At 37.3% G+C, this 21,512-nt stretch overlaps 1 protein-coding gene across 2 annotated transcripts; it reads left to right on the top strand.

Moving 5' to 3' along the window:
- Positions 1 to 5: 5 nt before the first annotated feature.
- LOC117339564 (TATA box-binding protein-associated factor RNA polymerase I subunit B-like) lies at positions 6 to 15,263 on the top strand. 2 transcript variants are annotated; one of them, XR_004535262.1, is made up of 14 exons: positions 6 to 344; positions 1,169 to 1,277; positions 2,351 to 2,451; positions 4,001 to 4,107; positions 4,351 to 4,459; positions 5,348 to 5,509; positions 6,000 to 6,115; positions 7,537 to 7,633; positions 8,692 to 8,824; positions 10,573 to 10,726; positions 11,309 to 11,355; positions 12,211 to 12,299; positions 13,273 to 13,364; positions 14,277 to 14,297. XR_004535262.1 is itself a non-coding variant. In XM_033901247.1 (14 exons), exons 1-14 carry the CDS (start codon positions 258 to 260, stop codon positions 14,441 to 14,443), a joined length of 1,566 nt encoding a protein of 521 aa, XP_033757138.1. In that variant the 5' UTR covers positions 10 to 257; the 3' UTR covers positions 14,444 to 15,263. The 2 variants fall into 2 exon arrangements, 1 of the variants encoding a protein (XP_033757138.1); XM_033901247.1 differs by having other exon boundaries at positions 10 to 344; positions 12,211 to 12,295; positions 14,277 to 15,263.
- Positions 15,264 to 21,512: the final 6,249 nt, after the last annotated feature.

Genomic DNA, 21,512 nt, shown 5'->3' with positions numbered 1-21,512 from the left:
ACACGTGAGACTTCCGGTATGGATTTACACAAGTTGAGAATGGCCTTCCACACGAAAGAAAGGCGAATTATTGTTGCATTTCGACAGCAGTTTTAATTTTAAAGTTTTGTTTACATAAGAAAATGTATCTGTTTATCGAATCATGCGATATTATTGAGTGACACATCATATTTTACCGATAAACAGTCCGGACAGCACAGTTTAGTTTTAGACCAGAGAGTAACAAAGATTGAGCAGAATAGTTTCGAAACGAAAAGATGCCTTCATGCACTGTGTGTGGAGAAAATGAGTTTGAGGCCAGAGATGGATTATTTTTCTGCTCCATGTGTATGACCCAGTCACAGGTATGTATAGTATGAACAATAGAATTTAGTCCCAGACATGTAAAGATATTTTACAAATCTTTTAAAATAGCTAGAGTTTTCTCTGGCCCCATACTAGAACCAGACTGTTTCTAGTTGACTAACTGGTACCCTGACTATGAACGTCAACAATCACATTATGAAAGAAAATATGATGAGGTATTGTGTGTACGTCAGGTAAAAGGATTTGTTGGAGGAGGGAGGAATGTAGCAGAACTGGACTGGGCTGAACGCCAGGGCCCAGGTAGTTCATATGGTTAGAGTGTCAATCTAAAGTTCCAAGTCCCAGTCTGGTCATTGCATTTTCCCTCTCCTTTTACACATGTAAATAGGTCTTTTTCTCACTGGTTGGGAAGGGGCTGTTTTGTCTCATTTTGGGAAGAGAATTGATGAATTGGGAAAGACTTTATCATGAATAAAGAGTAAATTTTGGGAATTTGGCTTAAATACGAAATAATTTCAGTTGGGAATGGGGGCCCATTAACAGCCCCAAAAAGCCTCCAGAAAAAGCTCTGGTACACTACTGTATATGAACCATTAAATGCTTTGTGTTCAGGATTGAAATATTGATAATCAAGTCTAAGATGTGTAATAAATGTACTTGAGATGAACATGCATTTCCTACAAAAGTGCAATTCCATGATAAATTTAGAAAACCGATTCAAATCGACAATTGATTGATTTCAAGTTTCTGATTATCAAATTCTGAAAGTGAAACTGATTTCCATCACTAATTAATTTGTATGTGAATCATGATATTAGTAATGATGAAATATTGACTGGGTTGTTCTGATTTGTGATTGAAGGACTTGAGGCAGGAAGAGGCAACTGAAACATTCATGGATATGACTAACCCTGGATTCAAGCATTTGATACGGAACAAGGAACATCAGAGTGAAAAGAAAACCGTTAGACGTAAGTGTGTTTTATACATTTATAAAAGTTTTGAAAAAAACACATCATTTTTCAGCGTAATCTTTTGAAGTTGAAAAATGAAAACGAAAAAATAAGAACATACCAGTATCCTTTTTAAGTGGTATTGAAAGACCAAACTTTAGGATTTAAGGTGAAATAGTTTTACTATAGTGGAAGTAAACATTTTTAATCACCAGGATGTTCCCTTACACTGTGCATGTTATCTTTTTCAAAGCCATTGAATTTTGTAATATGGCCTTCAAAAGACTTAAATGTTTACTTTGTGGCCATGAAAAGTCCTTAAATTCATATGTAATGAAACAAAGTCATGAATGTGCGTTGGATGGGTGGGGTGGGGTTAGGTGGTTGTCCTTTCATTCCAACTTTGAAGATGGACTCTTTACTTAAATACTTGGTCATATTAGTGAATTCAAAGATGACAGTTCAAAGGTGAATATAAATCCGCTTATCTGCACATTTTAAACTACAAATAAAATGACCTGGCTTATTAGAGTTGTCTCCCCTGTATCATCAACCTACAGAGATGTTTTTTCTTTAAAATGGACACTGTAAATGATTTAAAACGATTGTCTTCACAAAATACAAATATTCTTAACTCAAACATTAGCTAGTCTCTCCTATAAGGTATAGACTCTCTTAGATAGCTAATGAGTTATGATCTTAGTTTTTGTCTTGCCAGCGAGATTTTAATTTTTTTCTGACGGTGACGGCAAAATCTTTGTCAACTTTTCCTCTTTAAAGTATACAGACTGTTTTGTAGAAGATTTTTGGTTATTTCATGGAAAATGATAGAAATTTATTGATTTTTGGAATTTTGTTTAAGAATTACTTTATTGATTTGTGACAAAGCTAAAAATTACTTTATTGATTTGTGACAAAGCAAGACAGAATGTGTTTTTGGAAAAAGGACAGAAATTTTAGTGATTTTGGGGGTTTTGTTTAAAAATTACTATATTGACTGGTGACAAAGCAGGACAGAAGAGGCACACAAGTATGCTTAATTCTTGTCATTGTTTATTATTTGTTAAGAAATGTTTTTTGTTGCTTTGCAGGTGATAAGGGCCGTCCATGGAGCTGCTATGAGGGGTTCCAGATCATTTTAAAAGAACAAGTCAAAGCCTTGATAGGGTTAGGGGCCGATCCCAAACTTAAGGTATGACATGGACATCTGAAATTTACATAATCATTACAGCAAGTAAATAAGTCATTATAATCAGTTAATTAGTCATTATAGTCAGTAAATTAGTCATTATAGTAAGTGAATTAGTCATTATAGTAGATAAATTAGTCATTATAGTAAGTGAATTAGTCATTATAGTAAGTGAATTAGTAGATAAATTAGTAATTATAGTCAGTAAATTAGTCATTATAGTCAGTAAATTAGTCAGTAAATTAGTCATTATAGTCAGTAAATTAGTCATTATAGTCTGTGAATTAGTCATTATAGTCAGTGAATTAGTCATTATAGTCAGTGAATTAGTCATTATAGTAAATAAATTAGTCATTATAGTAAGTGAATTAGTCTTTATAGTAAGTTAGTTAGTCATTATAGTAAGTGAATTAGTCATTATAGTAAGTGAATTAGTCATTATAGTAAGTTAGTTAGTCTTTATAGTAGATAAATTAGTCATTATAGTAAGTTAGTTAGTCTTTATAGTCAGTGAATTAGTCATTATAGTTAGTGAATTAGTCATTATAGTAAGTAAGTAAATTAGTCATTATAGTAAGTGAATTAGTCATTATAGTAGATAAATTAGTCATTATAGTCAGTAAATTAGTCATTATAGTAAGTGAATTAGTCATTATAGTAGAAAATTAGTCATTATAGTCAGTAAATTAGTCATTATAGTCAGTAAATTAGTCATTATAGTCAGTAAATTAGTCATTATAGTAAGTGAATTAGTCATTATAGTAAGTTAATTAGTCATTATAGTAAGTGAATTAGTCATTATAGTAAGTAAGTAAATTAGTCATTATAGTTAGTGAATTAGTCATAGTAAGTGAATTAGTCATTATAGTAAGTGAATTAGTCATTATAGTAGATAAATTAGTCATTATAGTAGATAAATTAGTCATTATAGTCAGTAAATTAGTCATTATAGTCAGTAAATTAGTCATTATAGTAGAAAAATTAGTAATTATTGTCAGTAAATTAGTCATTATAGTCAGTAAATTAGTCATTATAGTAAGTGAATTAGTCATTATAGTCAGTAAATTATTCATTATAGTCATTATAGTTGATAAATAATTTACAATGGTATACAATACACACTCTCAAGACTAGACTTGGCAAACTGCTTATTATAGATTGACCTTATTTAACACTGTCTTTTACCATTAATCTTATCAAAGAGGCCGAATTGTTGGATTGAAGGGCTCAATTTAGGAGTGTCCAGTTTAGACTTAGGGCATTATGGGACTAATTATTTTCTGTCCTTATCTGCTGAACATTGTCATGCACTTGTTTTTGTTAGAATATTAGAGTTAAATTACAAAGAGTGTGAAAATCAATTGGAATTCTAAGTGAGCAGATCTATTGATCCTTTAGACTCACTATGATAATGTGTACTACAGTTAATAAAGAACTTTTTATTTTATTTTTTGTATTTTATTTGTGGTGAATTATAGCACAAACAGCAAGTTTGGTATGAGATTTTGAGAGATTTGGAAGATTTTGATGTAAATTGGGTTGGCATTTACAGGATATTGTGTTCCAACTGTGGTGTACCTACCTAGCGAAAATAAATGTGGCCTTCACTGAAGACTTGGAAAAGATTAACCCGCTATTGAAAAAGTTTGAGCGACACAGGTAGCTATCAAGCTCTTCAATCTATTTTCGCAACATTGTTTGTCCAAAACTTTAAAAACACATTTACGTTTCCATTTAAAAATTACGGTGAATTTGTATTTAAATTTAAAACAAAACTGTGTTGTCTATAAAAGTGGAGCTCTTCTGTGTATAGAGATCCATTTTAAAAATTACGGTGAATTTTTTATTTAAATTTAAAACAAAACTGTGTTGTCTATATAAGTGGAGCTCTTTTGTCTTTAGAGAGAAGTATCCAGGAACAACAGAAGACCCGGACATCAAACCGGCGATGTTACACAGAATGTGGAAGAAAAAAATGACTCGGAGTGTTGCCGATGCTACAGCTGATATTGTAGGTACATGTGTATCTAATGCACAATTTATTTGTAAATGTTGGTACGTTATACGCTGTAATTAGTAGGAGATACTCTCATTATGTTGATGATGCTCTTTAAGGCATTTTAATTTAGGTGTCTCTGTATGCAAAACCTGTGAAAGTTGGTAAAGAAGGAATTAAGTTAAAAAGTATTCAAGGATGATTTTCATTTGATATTAAATATCTACATCAACAACTACTAACACAGCAATCATGGAATCCAATTTGGAGTAAAAACATTTAAAGCAGTATTTTTAGTTTTAAAAAGCGAGTATGTCGGATCAATTTTAGTTTTAAAAGGCGAGTATGTCGGATCAAATTTAGTTTTAAAAGGCGAGTATGTCAGATCAATTTAATTATTTGAAATTCAGATTAGAATTATATAATGAAAGTTTAAAAGACAGATTTTCCTTTCATATGAATTTTTTTCTTATGCCTCAGCATCCATGCATATCAACAACATCAACTTAAACATGACTGAATTTTTAGCTCACTGGGACAAAGTTCAGGGGACAGATTGGTTAAAGTTTTTATAAAATAATGTTGTGTCAATACTAATGAGGATACAGCTTTTTATTAGGTATTTGACAGGTGTGTTCTTTGTGACATGACCTTTCCACTGGTATTATATTTGCAGACCTGCTGACCTTGACCTACTTTTTCAAAACTTTAACTTTTGCCACAGTATTTTAACCATACAAGATAGGGTTTTCATATTTGTCATGCGTGTTCCTTGTGACCTTTCTATTGATATTATGTTTGCAGACCTAATGACCTTGACCTACTTTTAAGAAACTAATTCTGAATTTCAACCTATTTTGGGAACTATGTTGTCTTCTGACAACTGTTGTTTTATATTTACAGGAAAATCAAGATTTGCAGTTTTCCTTGAGGAATGAAGATTTCTATGATGAGGACAATCCATTTAAAAGTGTTAATGAAAAGCTTGACTCGGATGACGAATTTGACACAGACTCCAATGACAGCTTTTACCCGGAAGAGAATGATCAAAGCTTGTCAGGCTTGGTATGTCTATAGATTCTAATGAAATATTTTGAGGGCTTTTCCAGTATAACATCTACCCCACCCCAGCACTCCATGTTTGATTAAGGGATACCACCTATAGAATTTATTTAATGAATTATTTAGAAGTAATAGGAAGGCAATCCAGCAATGGATAGAAGTGATTTATTGTGGAGTCCTTGGGTCAGGTAGATATTTTTATTGAATAGCCCTGAGTATATTCAATATTTACTCATAAAAATAGAACAATATCAATTAATTTCAAATGACTCTAATTTTCAACATTCTACAAAAACTTTTATTATTATAATAGCATATTAATAGCAAAGTTGACAAAGTTTCTCTGTATTTTCCATGATGTGACAGTGACAGCTCAGAGAAATCTTTATCACGACACTGTTATCAACCACAGCTTAGATCAGAGAACTAGTTCTCTGGTAGAAACAGATTTCTACGATTCATTAGATGATTTGCGGTCTTTGCCTCTTTTCAGACAAGACGGTCGTACACACAACACCCAGGATTTATGAACATGAAGAAGACATTGGCGTTCTGTCTTCTAGGTCTGATGTACACCAATCCAATAACTACGGCAGTGGATATTGTCAGGTCAGCTTTTTTATTAGTCCCTTAACGGTGAAACCATCAGCTTTCTTATTGGTCCCCTAATGGTGAGACCTTAGGTTTCCTCTCCGTCCATCTGTCCGTCCGTCTGCACTCACTCAGATATACTTGTGGGGTGAATTAACGATTTATTCCATGCAAATATCTTCGTCACCTATAGGAGATGAAATTTAATGTAAATTTGTGTTTTTCCCATAATTTATTGTTAAACCTCATTGTGCATGTGTGTTTTTAGTGATGGAATGAACAGAAATTAAATGTGATGTCCATATCAAATTAAAACGTGTGCCTTGCACCCAACAAGTTCACAGACAAAACATTACACCCCATAAATCGAGCTTGTCTGTATTATCGTCTGTCTGTTGGTCCGTCCACTCAGTTTTCCACACTTTCTCAGCCATGCTTTAGGTATGTTGGTGAAAGTTGATATGTAACTTCAGGATGAGTAGCTACAGATCAAGTTAGATTTTCAGGTTTTTTGGGTCAAGATCAAGGTCACTGTTCTACAGCGGGGCAGGTAAGGGACATGTTTTGCTTAGCACTATCCAGCATGTTTGTTTAATTTTAATATAGAGAAATTTACTTTATGACGATATGCATGAGTATTAAAGGGACATCTTAAAGATCGTATTTCAATGATAAGCATTAACACTTGGGGATAAAAAATGAGGTCATTCATGCTATGAATAGAATTAAGGGATAAAAAATGATGTCATTCATACTATAAATAGAAAATTTGTGTAGACAGACTTCATTTCTTATGTCATTGTTCTGTGATTTAATTTGTATTAATATGTTATTTGATAAAAGATAGAAATTTATCATTATCAGTGTGGAGTTTGTTTGCTTGATTATTGTCCCATAAGCAGCAAGTGTCATTTTGAGTCAGAGTCTCCATGTAGAAGCTGGTGACAACCTCATTGAACAAAAAACAGGAGGCCCTGTGCTGTTATCTAGAACAGATAGGGTAAACAGTTTTCTAAGGACACAACTAGGACAGCACAGGATGATCTATGAAACAAGCTATATTGTGACCCCTGTCAGTATTCAGACCAAGCATTGACGGACTGAGTTATCTTGGCCTCTGTAAATATACAGACCAATGCTCTACAGCCTGAGCTATGCTGGCCATTGTCATTATGCAGAGCATATATCTCAGATATCATAAAACAATGATACACATGTTAAAAACAATATCTAGGTTAGTTTAAGTTTGACCTTGACAAGGCTTGTACATTTAGGTATGATATCCAGGTCACTGTTACTATAAATAGATCCTTGTTTCTAAGTATTCTTTCTTGTCAGCTGAAAGGCTGCAAGGCTGTAATAGCAGACATAAACCTGTTAAGTAAATAAATAAATATTAATTGGTTATATTTTTTCACTGTTACTTTGTTTGATTACAGATGGGTTCATGAGAATGAAATTCCGTATGAGAAGGCCTCTCACCTACTTCCCACAGATATGAAGTTTGGTCCCTATGACACCAACACATTCCATGCAGTAAGTAAAAATGAATTTAATATACTGTGTGAGAAACCTGGTGTGTTCTTCGTTCATCATACTTTACAGTGATCTGACCAGTAGAGCTTTATATTGGTGACATGCAGCGATCAATTAACAACTTATTTTCATGAATCCTTTTTGTATTGCTAAAAATATCGAGACCCACAATGTTAAGTATTTCCAGAAATGCTGTGAGTCCTGTCATAGAAATTCTATGAGTAGAGGACTTTGGACTCGTATATAGATTTATCACTGCAGTGTTTGGTCCTATATGGAATTTATACCACTTGTATGGATTGAATATAGGTACAGTTGTATAATGGAAGGCAATTGAATACAACATTTGTTTCCAAGATAACTGCCTTCACTGCAAGAACTACTCGTCCAACATGAAAAATGAGGATTTTTTTTTTTGTTACCACAACAAAAACCAACCATGTGAATAGGTTTGGTTCAGTTAATACAAGGTTTTCCAGGAGTTAGCAGGATTTTCCCTGTAATTTTGTTCTACAGGGCCCCAGGGACTCTCAGATGTGAAAATTGTGAGACCCGTTTAGAAATCCAGGAGTCCCATGACACGTTAAAATTAAAAATATCATGATAAAGCAGTTTCAGCTTCCAAGTTGGTCATCAGGTATAACAATGAGGCCTTAAGTAATAAAATACAAACACAATAAAAAAAAAAACTAGTATCTATTGAAATCATTAATATTATTTCTACATTGTATGTTTTTTTCTGCGTCTAAGATGCAGGAAACCGTCATCAGGGAAAACCCAGAGTTCGTACAACACACAAGTTCGTACAACACACGAGTTCGTACAACACACGAGTTCGTACAACACACAAGTTCGTACAACACACAAGTTCATACAACACACAAGTCCGTACAACACACAAGTTCGTACAACACACAAGTTCGTACAAGTTCGTATAACACACAAGTTCGTACAACACACGAGTTCGTACAACACATGAGTTCATACAACACACATCATGTTTTATTCATGGAATTCTTCTTCCTAAATTTATGAAAATGTTTACCTTTCTGTTCCAGACTTTACCGGTGTCTGAGGAAACCCTGAGGAAGGACAGCGGTCAGATGATTAAGTATCTAGATCTTCAGGATGCACCGATGACCCCTATCACAGACCTTATCAACAAGTACCTGGTCGTCCTGGAGCTGCCAGGTGATAAGTCGTTATATTCAATAATTATAAATTAAAGTGGGGAATCCCCAAAGAACCAACGTCCATTCAGTGTAGTTTAGGAAAAAGTTTGTCGTCTAGGTCTCAGGATATAATCTCTATATATAATTATAAGGTCTCTAATTATAGTAAATTTTCAGGAGTTTCAAGCATCAACAAACTGTTCAATATCATTCATAGTTTTCCCGGAATACTGAATTTATTGCTTATGTGTTAATCTCCTTTAGATTATTTGATTAGCATTTTTGTTTTCGTTTCTTTTTTTTTTTTTTTTATTTTTAACACTTTCATTCATTTGATTAAGACAAAAATTGATCTCCTTCAAAGGAAAATTAATAAAACATAATTGGGGGTGGGCAATCATTTCTCAAAAAAACATTGGGGCTTGCTTAACCCTTGTGGACAAAGAGGAGGGGCCCCAAAAGGGTGAATGAGCTTAAATGTGCCATTGAATGCTTTTTGATGACCTCATATACATGTAGTTACCCAAAGCCAATCAAAACTACCATTATGGACTTCTTGTAAAATTTTACTAAATATTGTGTGAATATAAAAACTAGAGTTTACTGAATTTTGTGTAAAAATAAAAACTGTCATTCATCTTTAAGTCAGTCGACTATTTAGGCCCATGGGCCTCTCTTTTTATGAAATTCATCAGCTACATACTTATTCAAATTTCTCTGCAGGTGTAGTTATTTACATTAGTGCAATGCGTTGCTCCTACTTACGTGTGTAAAAGTATAGAGTATAGGGTCACTTTACTAGCTCAGACTCGTGGGAATTTCCCTTTAGCCTAGTGGTAGGATGTGGAGAGTATAGGTCACCTTACTAGCTCAGACTAGTGGGAATTTCCCTTTAGTCTAGTGGTAGGATGTGGAGAGTATAGGTCACCTTACTAGCTCAGACTAGTGGGAATTTCCCTTTAGTCTAGTGGTAGGATGTGGAGAGTATAGGTCACCTTACTAGCTCAGACTAGTGGGAATTTCCCTTTAGTCTAGTGGTAGGATGTGGAGAGTATAGGTCACCTTACTAGCTCAGACTAGTGGGAATTTCCCTTTAGTCTAGTGGTAGGACATCCACCTTACTAGCTCAGACTAGTGGGAATTTCCCTTTAGTCTAGTGGTAGGACATCCACCTTACTAGCTCAGACTAGTGAGAATTTCCCTTTAGTCTAGTGGTAGGACATCCACCTTACTAGCTCAGACTAGTGGGAATTTCCCTTTAGTCTAGTGGTAGGACATCCACCTTACTAGCTCAGACTAGTGGGAATTTCCCTTTAGTCTAGTGGTAGGACATCCACCTTACTAGCTCAGACTAGTGGGAATTTCCCTTTAGTCTAGTGGTAGGACATCCACCTTACTAGCTCAGACTAGTGGGAATTTCCCTTTAGTCTAGTGGTAGGACATCCACCTTACTAGCTCAGACTAGTGGGAATTTCCCTTTAGCTTAGTGGTAGGACATCCACCTTACTAGCTCAGACTAGTGGGAATTTCCCTTTAGTCTAGTGGTAGGACATCCAGCTTACTAGCTCAGACTAGTGGGAATTTCCCTTTAGTCTAGTGGTAGGACATCCACCTTACTAGCTCAGACTTGTGGAAATTTCCCTTTAGCTTAGTTGTAGAATGTTTGCCTTGAGAGCGAAAGGTCGCTAGTTTGAAGCCTGGCACGGGAAGGATATTTTTCATTACTCCTTTCTATCACACTTACATAATTGTATATCTGATTTATAGGTGATCTCCATGGTTTTGTACACACGATTCAGAAGCTGGTGGAGTATGAGAAGCGCTACAAGTACGTAAGCTTGCCTAGTTATGACAGTCTAGCCATGGCGTTTATAATCACCACCCTGGAGATTCTGATTGGTCTGGACGGTTCCACAGAGAGGTACGGATTCTCCTCCACAGTTTCGTATCTTATCCACTTCCTCTAAGTGGTTACATTTACATATTATTTCTTATTTTTCTTGACGCCTCCAGATATTGCACCCTAACAATTATCTTTTCTTTTTTTATGCGGCGACATTGCATGATAATGTGTGATTTTTGTCATCATTTTGTCATGACATTTATGAATTAATGAGTTTCTTCTGTCCCCGTGTAACTGGAACTGGGCTGGACTGAGGGCGATGGCCAGGTAGTTCAATTAGTAAGAGCATACATGTAGAGTTAAGAGGTTCTGGGTCCGAGTCCTAATCTGGTCATTGCATTTTCCCCTCCCATTACGCCGGCCAGACTTTGTCTTATTTAGAGCTGTTATCCTGCTACTAAGCTTCCAACAAAATGCTTTATAGAGAAAAAATGGTATTTTGATAGCTTCCAACAAAATGCTTTATATAGAAAAATGGTATTTTGATTGCTTCCAACAAAATTATTTACAGAGAAAAAATGGTATTTTGATATCCGTTGTGATGTAAAATCAAAATGACCAAAGACAAGTTATAAATAAATCTACATTTCTTTTGTTTAGGAAATTGTCAAAGATTTCTAAGAAGATGGGATCCTTGATTCCAGAAGGTGAGTGATTTCCCATCGACATTGAAAAAAATATGTGAAAAGAAGAAAGTCCAGAATCAAAAACTGATTTCAAAAATCGATCCTACTTTAAAAATCTTTGGACCTGTGTAAAATCTGACACTTACACCTTTAAGTTTTGATTTGTGATCTTTCCAGAGTAAACTGAGAATCAGATACTGTTGTAGTGTATTACATATGGTTTTGTTGTATGAATGATTAATAGAATCTTTCCCTGCCTTGGGGGTGTGACAAAGAAATCTCAACCCGAGGGGAATTCATGAACGTCCAACCGGAGGCTTGCCGAGGGTTAGACATTAATGAATTACTCTGAGGGTGGAGATTTCTTTGTCACACTCCTTAGGTAGGGAATGATTATTTTTTTCCCACCACTTCAAATAATTGCATATCAAATTGGTGGTCAAGTTATGTTTGTAAACACATGGTCAGCGCAAGAATATCCTCATTTGAAGAAGTACTAATCACAACCCCCAAAAAATGTATCCTAATATCATTATACAAGAAAACATAGGTCTAAAATTAATTCACAATATTTCTTCAAACAGACACTGAAATAAGGTATGGGTGATGTTATTCTGATATTAATAACAGTACATTTTGTCATTTCATAAAACTTTGTGTCTCATACGTATATTTAACATTCAATAACAATGTGGGAACTATTAGGGACGTCACTCAAAAAGTACTTCCTGTTCAGAAGGTTAGCGCGTGCAATCTGTCATACCCAAGGGGTTGACAGAAATCTCTCGCAACTAAAACTTGAGATAAACCGGTGAACTGTGGGAGAACATGTTGAATATGTTGTTCATGACGTATATTAATGTTTCTGTGTTGTAGTTCGCCTGTTTGTCTGGGACGATTGGGTTTGCCACACCAACAAGAAACAGAAACTGACATTGACTTGTCTGATGTCTAAAACCTTGTAGGTATTACAGATTTTCACTTCACTCTGCCTCAATGAAACTTCATTTTTTTTTTTTTCGGGTACAAGCCCATACTTGGGGATCAGCCCCCCCCCCCCCCCCAAATTTTCACTTCTTTACTGCATAGTCTCATATTCGGGAAACATTATTTTCTGTAAAATAACAATGTTTTGTCATTCAGGCATGTAATCAATTTAATCCAGTATGATATATGTTATATGTGATATGATATATAAATAATGTATAATAGTTAGGTTTTGGTTTATAGATAGATCATAGGGTTTTTAGCTCACCAGGACCAAAGATCCGGTGAGCTAATGTCATGGCGCGGCATCCGTCGTCCGTCCGTCATCAGTCCATCAACATTTGCTTCAAATCTCAGAGGGGCCAAAGGGGTGGGACCCAATAGTGGAAATAGAGGTAATTCCTTTAAATCGCTACTTGTCATAAAATTATGAATGGATTTGAATCAAATTTGGTCAGCAGCATCCTTCAGAGAAGGAGAACAGATTTTGCATAAATGGTGACTCTGACCCCCGAGGGGCCAAAGGGGAGGGGCCCAATAGGGGAAATAAACGTTATTAATCTAAATCTCTACTAGTCATAAAGTGATGAATGCATGCTCTCAAAACTTTGAGAGTCTGGACTTCGTTATTTCTTTAAAGTAGTTGGGATCCCCACACTATAACCATATATAGCATTGTTTGAGATTTACAAATAAAACAAATTGAACATGAACATTATTTTGACATTTAGTCTAATCCAACCAGGTGAGCGATACAGGCCCCACGGGCCTCTTGTTTAGTCAAATTATGATGAATATTTGGAATATTGAAATCTCAATTTTTTCTTAAAAGAAATTATTAGATTGGATCTAGATTTAGATCTAGATTTTTAGATTGATTCTTATTTTGTAAACACCTACAATTCAACACAGGTATAACCAGATATGTAATTCAGCTAATTCTTATTTCAGTGACATGCGACTGTTGGACAATGTTGAGCAGGTGACGGCGTCATTCAGACATGCCCGACGACGGGTTGGACGACACACAGAAAAGCAGCTGTGTAAGTACTGAAAAATATTAAAATATTTAAAAACTGGAAAGAATATCAAAATAAAAAAGTATTCTAATCAGATTTATCTAAATTTCAGACAGGGTGCAAATTTAAATGAAGTTTTATCAACATTGATTTGTTGGCATGTTTTAATTTAAAAGACATGTCGTCAGAGTAAAAAGACTTTGAGGAAATCACCTTTAATATTACCATACAGATACTCACTATTCACTCTAATCCTTCCTCTTAATGCTGAAATTTGATTTGTTGTTTAATCTTCTTAAAAAAACAACCTTTATCATCCATGACTCAATCACATATGATTCTCTCACCCAAGTTACATATAACCCCCCACCATTTGCTCATGACCTCCAATCACCCACTACCACTCCAACCCTCTTACCCAATCACCCATGTCACATGACCCCCTTACCCAAACACCAATGTCTCACACGAACCCCTTACCAAATCACCCATTTCTCACATGACCCATTACCCAATCACCCATTTCTCACATGACCCCCTTACCCAGACACCCATTTCTCACACGACCCCCTTACAAAATCACCTATGTCGCATGACCCCCTTACCCAATCACCCATGTCACATGACCCCCTTACCCAATCACCCATGTCACATGACCCCCTTACCCAATCACTCATGTCACATGACCCCCTTACCCAATCACTCATGTCACATGACCCCCTTACCCAATCACCCATGTCACATGACCCCCTTACCCAATCACTCATGTCACATGACCCCCTTACCCAATCACCCATGTCACATGACCCCCTTACCCAATCACCCATGTCACATGACCCCCTTACCCTGTGTTAGCCCTAAGTATGATAACCCGATCACTGATGGCCATACACCCAATCAGCCATATCTTAATTGAATCCTGCTTGTCATTTTCAGCCAAGAAATTCCAGGAAACCTCCCAGAATGCATTACTTCTGCCATTAAAGATGTTGTCGGAGAAGGGGGAGTCAACCATGACTGCTGTTGATTCTACTTCACGTAACCAGGATGACAATGAAAATGTAATGGTTAGCTTCTCACGAAACAGCCAATCAGGCGTCTGAAATAAGATCACATGACATTCAAAGTTACAGGACTTGTAGACTGAAACACATAACACGGCCGAAAGATTTCATAGAACTTCTAAACGAGGAAAAGAGGCTGTCACATGAAAGGAAAAATGGTGGTCAAGAGAGCATGGAGGAAAGAGTCTTAAATGATTCCTCCGAAAATAGAATTGTAAATGATTCCAGCGAAAATAGAATTGTAAGTGATACAAATGAAAATAGAGCCGTAAGTGTTACCATGCAAGAAAGCATCATAGATGATTCAACTGAAGGTATGGTCGAAAGTGATTCCCACGAAAATAGGGTCGAAAGTGACGCCATCGAAAATAGTGTCATATGTGATACCATTCAAAATAAGGACAGAAATGTTAACAAGGAAAATACAGCGGAGAATACTATCGCAGAAGATACAGCCATAACTAATGCTACCAGGGAAGATATGGCTGTAAGCTGTAATAGAGAAAATACAGCGGAACGTCGTACAGGGGAAGAGCCGGAACAGATACATGTAAAGGACCAAGTGGATGTATGATTCACTGACAGAGAAATTGACACAGATAATGATGGAGAGAAAGTTAGACAAGAACTTTGGGAGAAAGTGTATTCAGACAAGTGATTATAGTTACAGGTGGCTAGTCCACAAATGTGCGGTGCTCGTAGAAACTTCGGACACGAACCTCAACCAACATGTAAATCAAATCCAGAGTGCTTTACTTAAGTTCTTACTTCCTAAAACAAGACTTTATTTTAATGAAGATTTTGTGGCGTTTTTATACAATTTGATACATAAGAGTGAATTAAATAGTTAATATTGAAATCTGTGTGTTTTGATTTAACGCAGCAAAATTATATTTGTTTAATTAGCCCACAAACATCAGATAGTGGGCTATTCAAATCCTCAACTGTCCGTCATCCATCCGTTCATCTGTAACCAGTTGCTAGGTACTGACCGTAGGTTGGTAGTTTTTCTTTCGGGTACTCTGGCTTTCCTCCACCTCCAAACCTGGCACGTCCTTAAATGACCCTGGCTGTTAATAGGACGTTAAACAAAATAAACCAAAGTTTTCAAATTTTCAAAAAAACTTTTTCCATAAAACGATTATAGGACTTCGGTACGTGTGCCTGGTATTGGACAATTTGGTTGATCACACTATACAAACCTCAACTTCAAATTATCTGACCTCATTTGCATAGATATGATAATCATGATATGAGAATTTCTGTCTTGTACATAATCATGACATGAGAATATCTGTCTTGCACATTTTCAATAATTATATTTCCATCTCAAATACTTGAAAATTAAGGGAAATAAAAAAAAAAAGGGGGGGGGGGGGGGATAGTCATCGGGAGAAAGGTTCTCACTCGTTCAAACATCTTTGACCTGATCAAATTTATCAAACATGGAAGAGTTGTCTCCCTTCGTACATAATTTATAGATACCACAAGAGTTATCTTTCTTTGTTTGTTTTTGGTATAGCTTAACTCTCCACCAACCAAGGTGTGATTAGGCTATACAGTCGTACAGTATCTAGTAAATGTAGCTTTTTCAAGGAATACCCAGGTATGTCTTTTCAATTTTGATAATTTAAAGTGTACGGAAGGATAACGCCTGCTCACTATAAAAGTGGTTTATAAATACAATGTTGGCCGATCAGATAAACTTGTAAAACCCAACAAACTCTCAGCAAACTGTTTTTGTTTTTTTCTCTCAATTTTTGTATCATTCAGGTTTTAATCACTTTATAATTACATTCCCAGGAAGAAATTTTAGTGTTACATTGTTAGATGTTTGCATTTGTATGTTTATTTGTTAAGTAGAGGATCTTACATGAGTGGTTATGTCAGAATTTATATAATGAAACCAATAGAAATCTTGTAGCTAGATGTTGAACAGTTTATCCCACATTTTAGTGATTATTCAATGCTGTTTCTTGCACAGTTGTATAGTTTTGCTCATGGGAGATGACCATATCTCACTCGGTGTCTCCCCCTGGCTGGGGCCCCGGTGGCCGAATGGTTAAGGTATCCCGACAATTTATCACTAGCCCTCCACCTCTGGGTTCTGTGTTTGAAACGTACGTGGGGCAGTTGCCAGGTACTGACTGTAGGTCGGTGGTTTTTCTCTGGGTACTCCGGCTTTCCTCCACCTCCAAAACCTGGTACGTCCTTAAATGGCCCTGGCTGTTAATAGGACGTTAAACAAAATTAAACCAAACCACTACGATTATCCTGCAATGTAGTTGAAGTTTAGCCTTCTCACTTCGGTTGAAATCTGGGTAACTGAAAATCTTGATGTTGCTCTTTTTGCATCCAGTGTTTTGTGACAAGCTTTTCTTAATCGCCATTTTGAAGAGTTATTGCCCTTTATTTCAGTATTCATTCCCTCATTCATTTTTTTTTTAATAAGTCTCTTTGAAACTTGATAGTCTTCAATATAATTAAAAATTCCATGTGGGTTGCCCTTTGGTATTTTGTTTGATCAAATTTCAAGAGAGTTATTGCCCTTTGCTTGTTTCAGTTTTCTATTTATCAGAGATCTTCTCTCATAGTTTTTTTTACCAATCTCGTTGAAAATTTCTGTGTTTTTAAAACTGTGGTATGTAGTTGCGTTTTACTCTAAGTAATACTTCAGTATTAAGATTCTTCACTTAAAATTTCTTTACTCCATACATTTTGGTAAGGGACAGTTTATGCATTGCTACAGCCCCTATATTGTTATTAAAATATCTGGGGTTGAAATATAGGTCACTGTTACATGAATTTGTAAATAACCAAAGTTACGAGATCCAACCAGAGGTGCTCGCCTGGTATGTCAATATACTCAATATATGATATTATATACTTATATTGTATACTTATATGTCCTATGTGAAAATAAAACTATGGCTGTTTGTAACAGTTTTCAGCAAATGAGACATTCCCTTTAGCTGTGGTAGGTCATATTCACTGAATCAATGAGAGGTCACTATTTTGACCACTAACAGGAGCATATCATCCTACTCCTTAAAATACCGTAAAGGATGCATGATTTTGGGATAGTTCAAATTTTCATAATTTTATGGAAAATGTTTTCAACAAAAATCATGTTTCCTTTTTTAGCTCACCTGGACCGAAGGTCCGGTGAGCTTATGTCATGGCGCAGCGTCCGTCGTCCGTCCGTCGTCCGTCCGTCTGTCGTCCGTCCGTCCGTCGTCCGTCAACATTTGCTTCAAATCGCTACTAGTCAAAAAGTTCTTATTGGATTTTGACCAAATTTGGCCAGAAACATCCTTGGCAGAAGGGGAACAGATTTTGCATAAATGGTGACTCTGACCCCCAAGGGGCCAAAGGGGCGGGGCCCAATACAGGAAATAGAGGTAATTCCTTTAAATCGCTACTAGTCATAAAGTTATGAATGGATTTGAACCCAATTTAGTCAGAAACATCCTTGGGGGAAGGGGAACAGATTTTGCATAAATGGTGACTCTGACCCCCAAGGGGCCAAAGGGGCGGGGCCCAATACAGGAAATAGAGGTAATTCCTTTAAATCGCTACTAGTCATAAAGTTATGAATGGATTTGAACCCAATTTAGTCAGAAACATCCTTGGGAGAAGGGGAACAGATTTTGCATAAATGGTGACTCTGACCCCCGAGGGGCCAAAGGGGCTGGGGCCCAATAGGGGAAATAGAGGTAATTCCTTTAAATCACTACTAGTCATAAAGTTATGAATGGATTTGAACCCAATTTGGTCTGAAACATCCTTGGGGGAAGGGGAACAGATTTTGCATAAATGGTGACTCTGACCACCGAGGGGCCAAAGGGGCGGGGCCCAATAGGGGAAATAGAGGTAATTCCTTTGAATCGCTACTAGTCATAAAGTTATGAATGGATTTGAACCAAATTTAGTCAGAAATGTCCTTGGGGGAAGGGGAACAGATTTTGCATAAATGGTGACTCTGACCCCTGAGGGGCCAAAGGGGCTGGGCCCAATAGGGGAAATAGAGGTAATTCCTTTAAATCACTACTAGTCATAAAGTTATGAATGGATTTGAACCAAATTTAGTCAGAAATGTCCTTGGGGGAAGGGGAACAGATTTTGCATAAATGGTGACTCTGACCCCCGAGGGGCCAAAGGAGCGGGGCCCAATAGGGGAAATAGAGGTAATTCCTTTAAATCGCTACTAGTCATAAAGTTATGAATGGATTTGAACCCAATTTGGTCAGAAACATCCTTGGGGGAAGTGGAACAGATTTTGCATAAATGGTGGCTCTGACCACCGAGGGGCCAAAGGGGCTGGGCCCAATATGGGAAATAGAGGTAATTCCTTTAAATCGCTACTAGTCATAAAGTTATGAATGGATTTGAACCTAATTTGGTCTGAAACATCCTTGGGGGAAAGGGAACAGATTTTGCATAAATGGTGACTCTGACCCTCAAGGGGCCAAAGGAGCGGGGCCCAATAGGGGAAATAGAGGTAATTCCTTTAAATCGCTACTAGTCATAAAGTTATGAATGGATTTGAACCCAATTTAGTTAGAAATGTCCTTGGGGGGGGAAGTGGAACAGATTTTGCATAAATGGTGACTCTGACCCCTGAGGGGCCAAAGGGGCGGGGCCCAATATGGGAAATGGAGGTAATTCATTTAAATGGCTACTAGTTATTAAGTTATGAATGGATTTGAACCCAATTTGGTCAGAAACTTCCTTGGGGGAAGGGGAACAGATTTTGCATAAATGGTGACTCTGACCCCCGAGGGGCCAAAGGGGCGGGGCCCAATAAGGGAAATAGAGGTAATTCCTTTGAATCGCTACTAGTCATAAAGTTATGAATGGATTTGAACCCAATTTAGTCAGAAATGTCCTCGGGGGAAGGGGAACAGATTTTGCATAAATGGTGACTCTGACCCTCGAGGGGCCAAAGGAGCGGGGCCTAATAGGGGAAATAGAGGTAATTCCTTTAAATCGCTACTAGTCATAAAGTTATGAATGGATTTGAACCCAATTTGGTCAGAAACATCCTTGGGGGAAGGGGAACAGATTTTGGATAAATGGTGGCTCTGACCCCCGAGGGGCCAAAGGGGTGGGGCCCAATATGGGAAATGGAGGTAATTCATTTAAATCGCTACTAGTTATTAAGTTATGAATGGATTTGAACCCAATTTGGTCTGAAACATCCTTGGGGGAAGGGGAACAGATTTTGCATAAATGGTGACTCTGACCCCCTAGGGGCCAAAGGGGCGGGGCCCAATAGGGGAAATAGAGATAATTCCTTTAAATCGCTACTAGTCATAAAGTTATGAATGGATTTGAACCAAATTTAGTCAGAAATGTCCTTGGGGGGGAAGGGGAACAGATTTTGCATAAATGGTGACTCTGACCCTCGAGGGGCCAAAGGGGCGGGGCCCAATAGGGGAAATAGAGGTAATTCCTTTAAATCGCTACTAGTCATAAAGTTATGAATGGATTTGAACCCAATTTGGTCAGAAACATCCTTGGGGGAAGGGGAACAGATTTTGCATAAATGGTGGCTCTGACCCCCGAGGGGCCAAAGGGGCGGGGCCCAATATGGAAAATGGAGGTAATTCATTTAAATCGCTACTAGTTATTAAGTTATGAATGGATTTGAACCCAATTTGGTCAGAAACTTCCTTTGGGGAAGGGGAACAGATTTTGCATAAATGGTGACTCTGACCCCCGAGGGAGCAAAGGTGCGGAGCCCAATAGGGGAAATAGAGGTAATTCCTTTGAGTCGCTACTAGTCATAAAGTTATGAATGGATTTGAACCAAATTTAGTCAGAAATGTCCTTGGGGGAAGGGGAACAGATTTTGCATAAATGGTGACTCTGACCCTCGAGGGGCCAAAGGAGCGGGGCCTAATAGGGGAAATAGAGGTAATTCCTTTAAATCACTACTAGTCATAAAGTTATGAATGGATTTGAACCCAATTTGGTCAGAAACATCCTTGGGGTAAGGCGAACAGATTTTGCATAATTGGTGACTCTGACCCTCGAGGGGCCAAAGGAGCGGGGCCTAATATGGGAAATAGAGGTAATTCCTTTAAATTGCTACTAGTCATAAAGTGATGAATGCATGCATGTTCTAAAAACAATTCTTGAGGTCTTTGAGACCTAAGAGAGTCTGGACTTCATTAATCTTTAAAGCTGTTCGGATTCCCACACTATAACCATATATAGCATTGTTAGAGATTTACAATTAAAACAAATTGAATATGAACATTATTAGCTCACCTGGACCGAAGGTCCGGTGAGCTTATGCCATGGTGCAGCGTCCGTCGTCTGTCGTCCGTCGTCCGTCCGTCAACATTTGCTTCAAATCGCTACTAGTCAAAAAGTTCTTATTGGATTTTGACCAAATTTGGTCAGAAACATCCTTGGATTGGATTATGACCAAATTTGGTCAGAAACATCCTTGGCAGAAGGGGATCAGATTTTGCATAAATGGTGACTCTGACCCCCAAGGGGCCTGAGGGGCGGGGCCCAATAGGGGAAATTGAGGCAATTCCTTTAAATCGCTACTAGTCATAAAGTTATGAATGGATTTGAACCCAATTTGGTCAGAAACATCCTTAGGGGAAGGGGAACAGATTTTGCATAAATGGTTACTCTGACCCCCAAGGGGCCAAAGGGGCGGGGCCTAATGGGGAAATAGAGGTGATTCCTTCAAATCGCTACTAGTCATAAAGTAATGAATGGATTTGAACCCAATTTGGTCAGAAACATCCTTTGGGGAAGGGGAACAGATTTTGCATAAATGGTTACTCTGACCCCCAAGGGGCCAAAGGGGCGGGGCCCATTAGGGGAAATAGAGGTAATTCCTTCAAATCGCTACTAGTCATAAAGTTATGAATGGATTTGAACCCAATTTGGTCAGAAACATCCTTTAGGAAAGGGGAACAGATTTTGCATAAATGGTGACTCTGACCCCCAAGGGGCCTGAGGGGCGGGGCCCAATAGGGGAAATTGAGGCAATTCCTTTAAATCGCTACTAGTCATAAAGTTATGAATGGATTTGAACCCAATTGGTCAGAAACATCCTTTGGGGATGGGGAATAGATTTTGC

The sequence above is a fragment of the Pecten maximus genome, chromosome 12, assembly GCF_902652985.1.
Source record: "Pecten maximus chromosome 12, xPecMax1.1, whole genome shotgun sequence".
Classification (NCBI taxonomy): domain Eukaryota; kingdom Metazoa; phylum Mollusca; class Bivalvia; order Pectinida; family Pectinidae; genus Pecten; species Pecten maximus.
The sequence above is the reverse complement of the archived record's forward strand: the minus strand, read 5'-3'. Positions and strand labels throughout refer to the sequence as shown.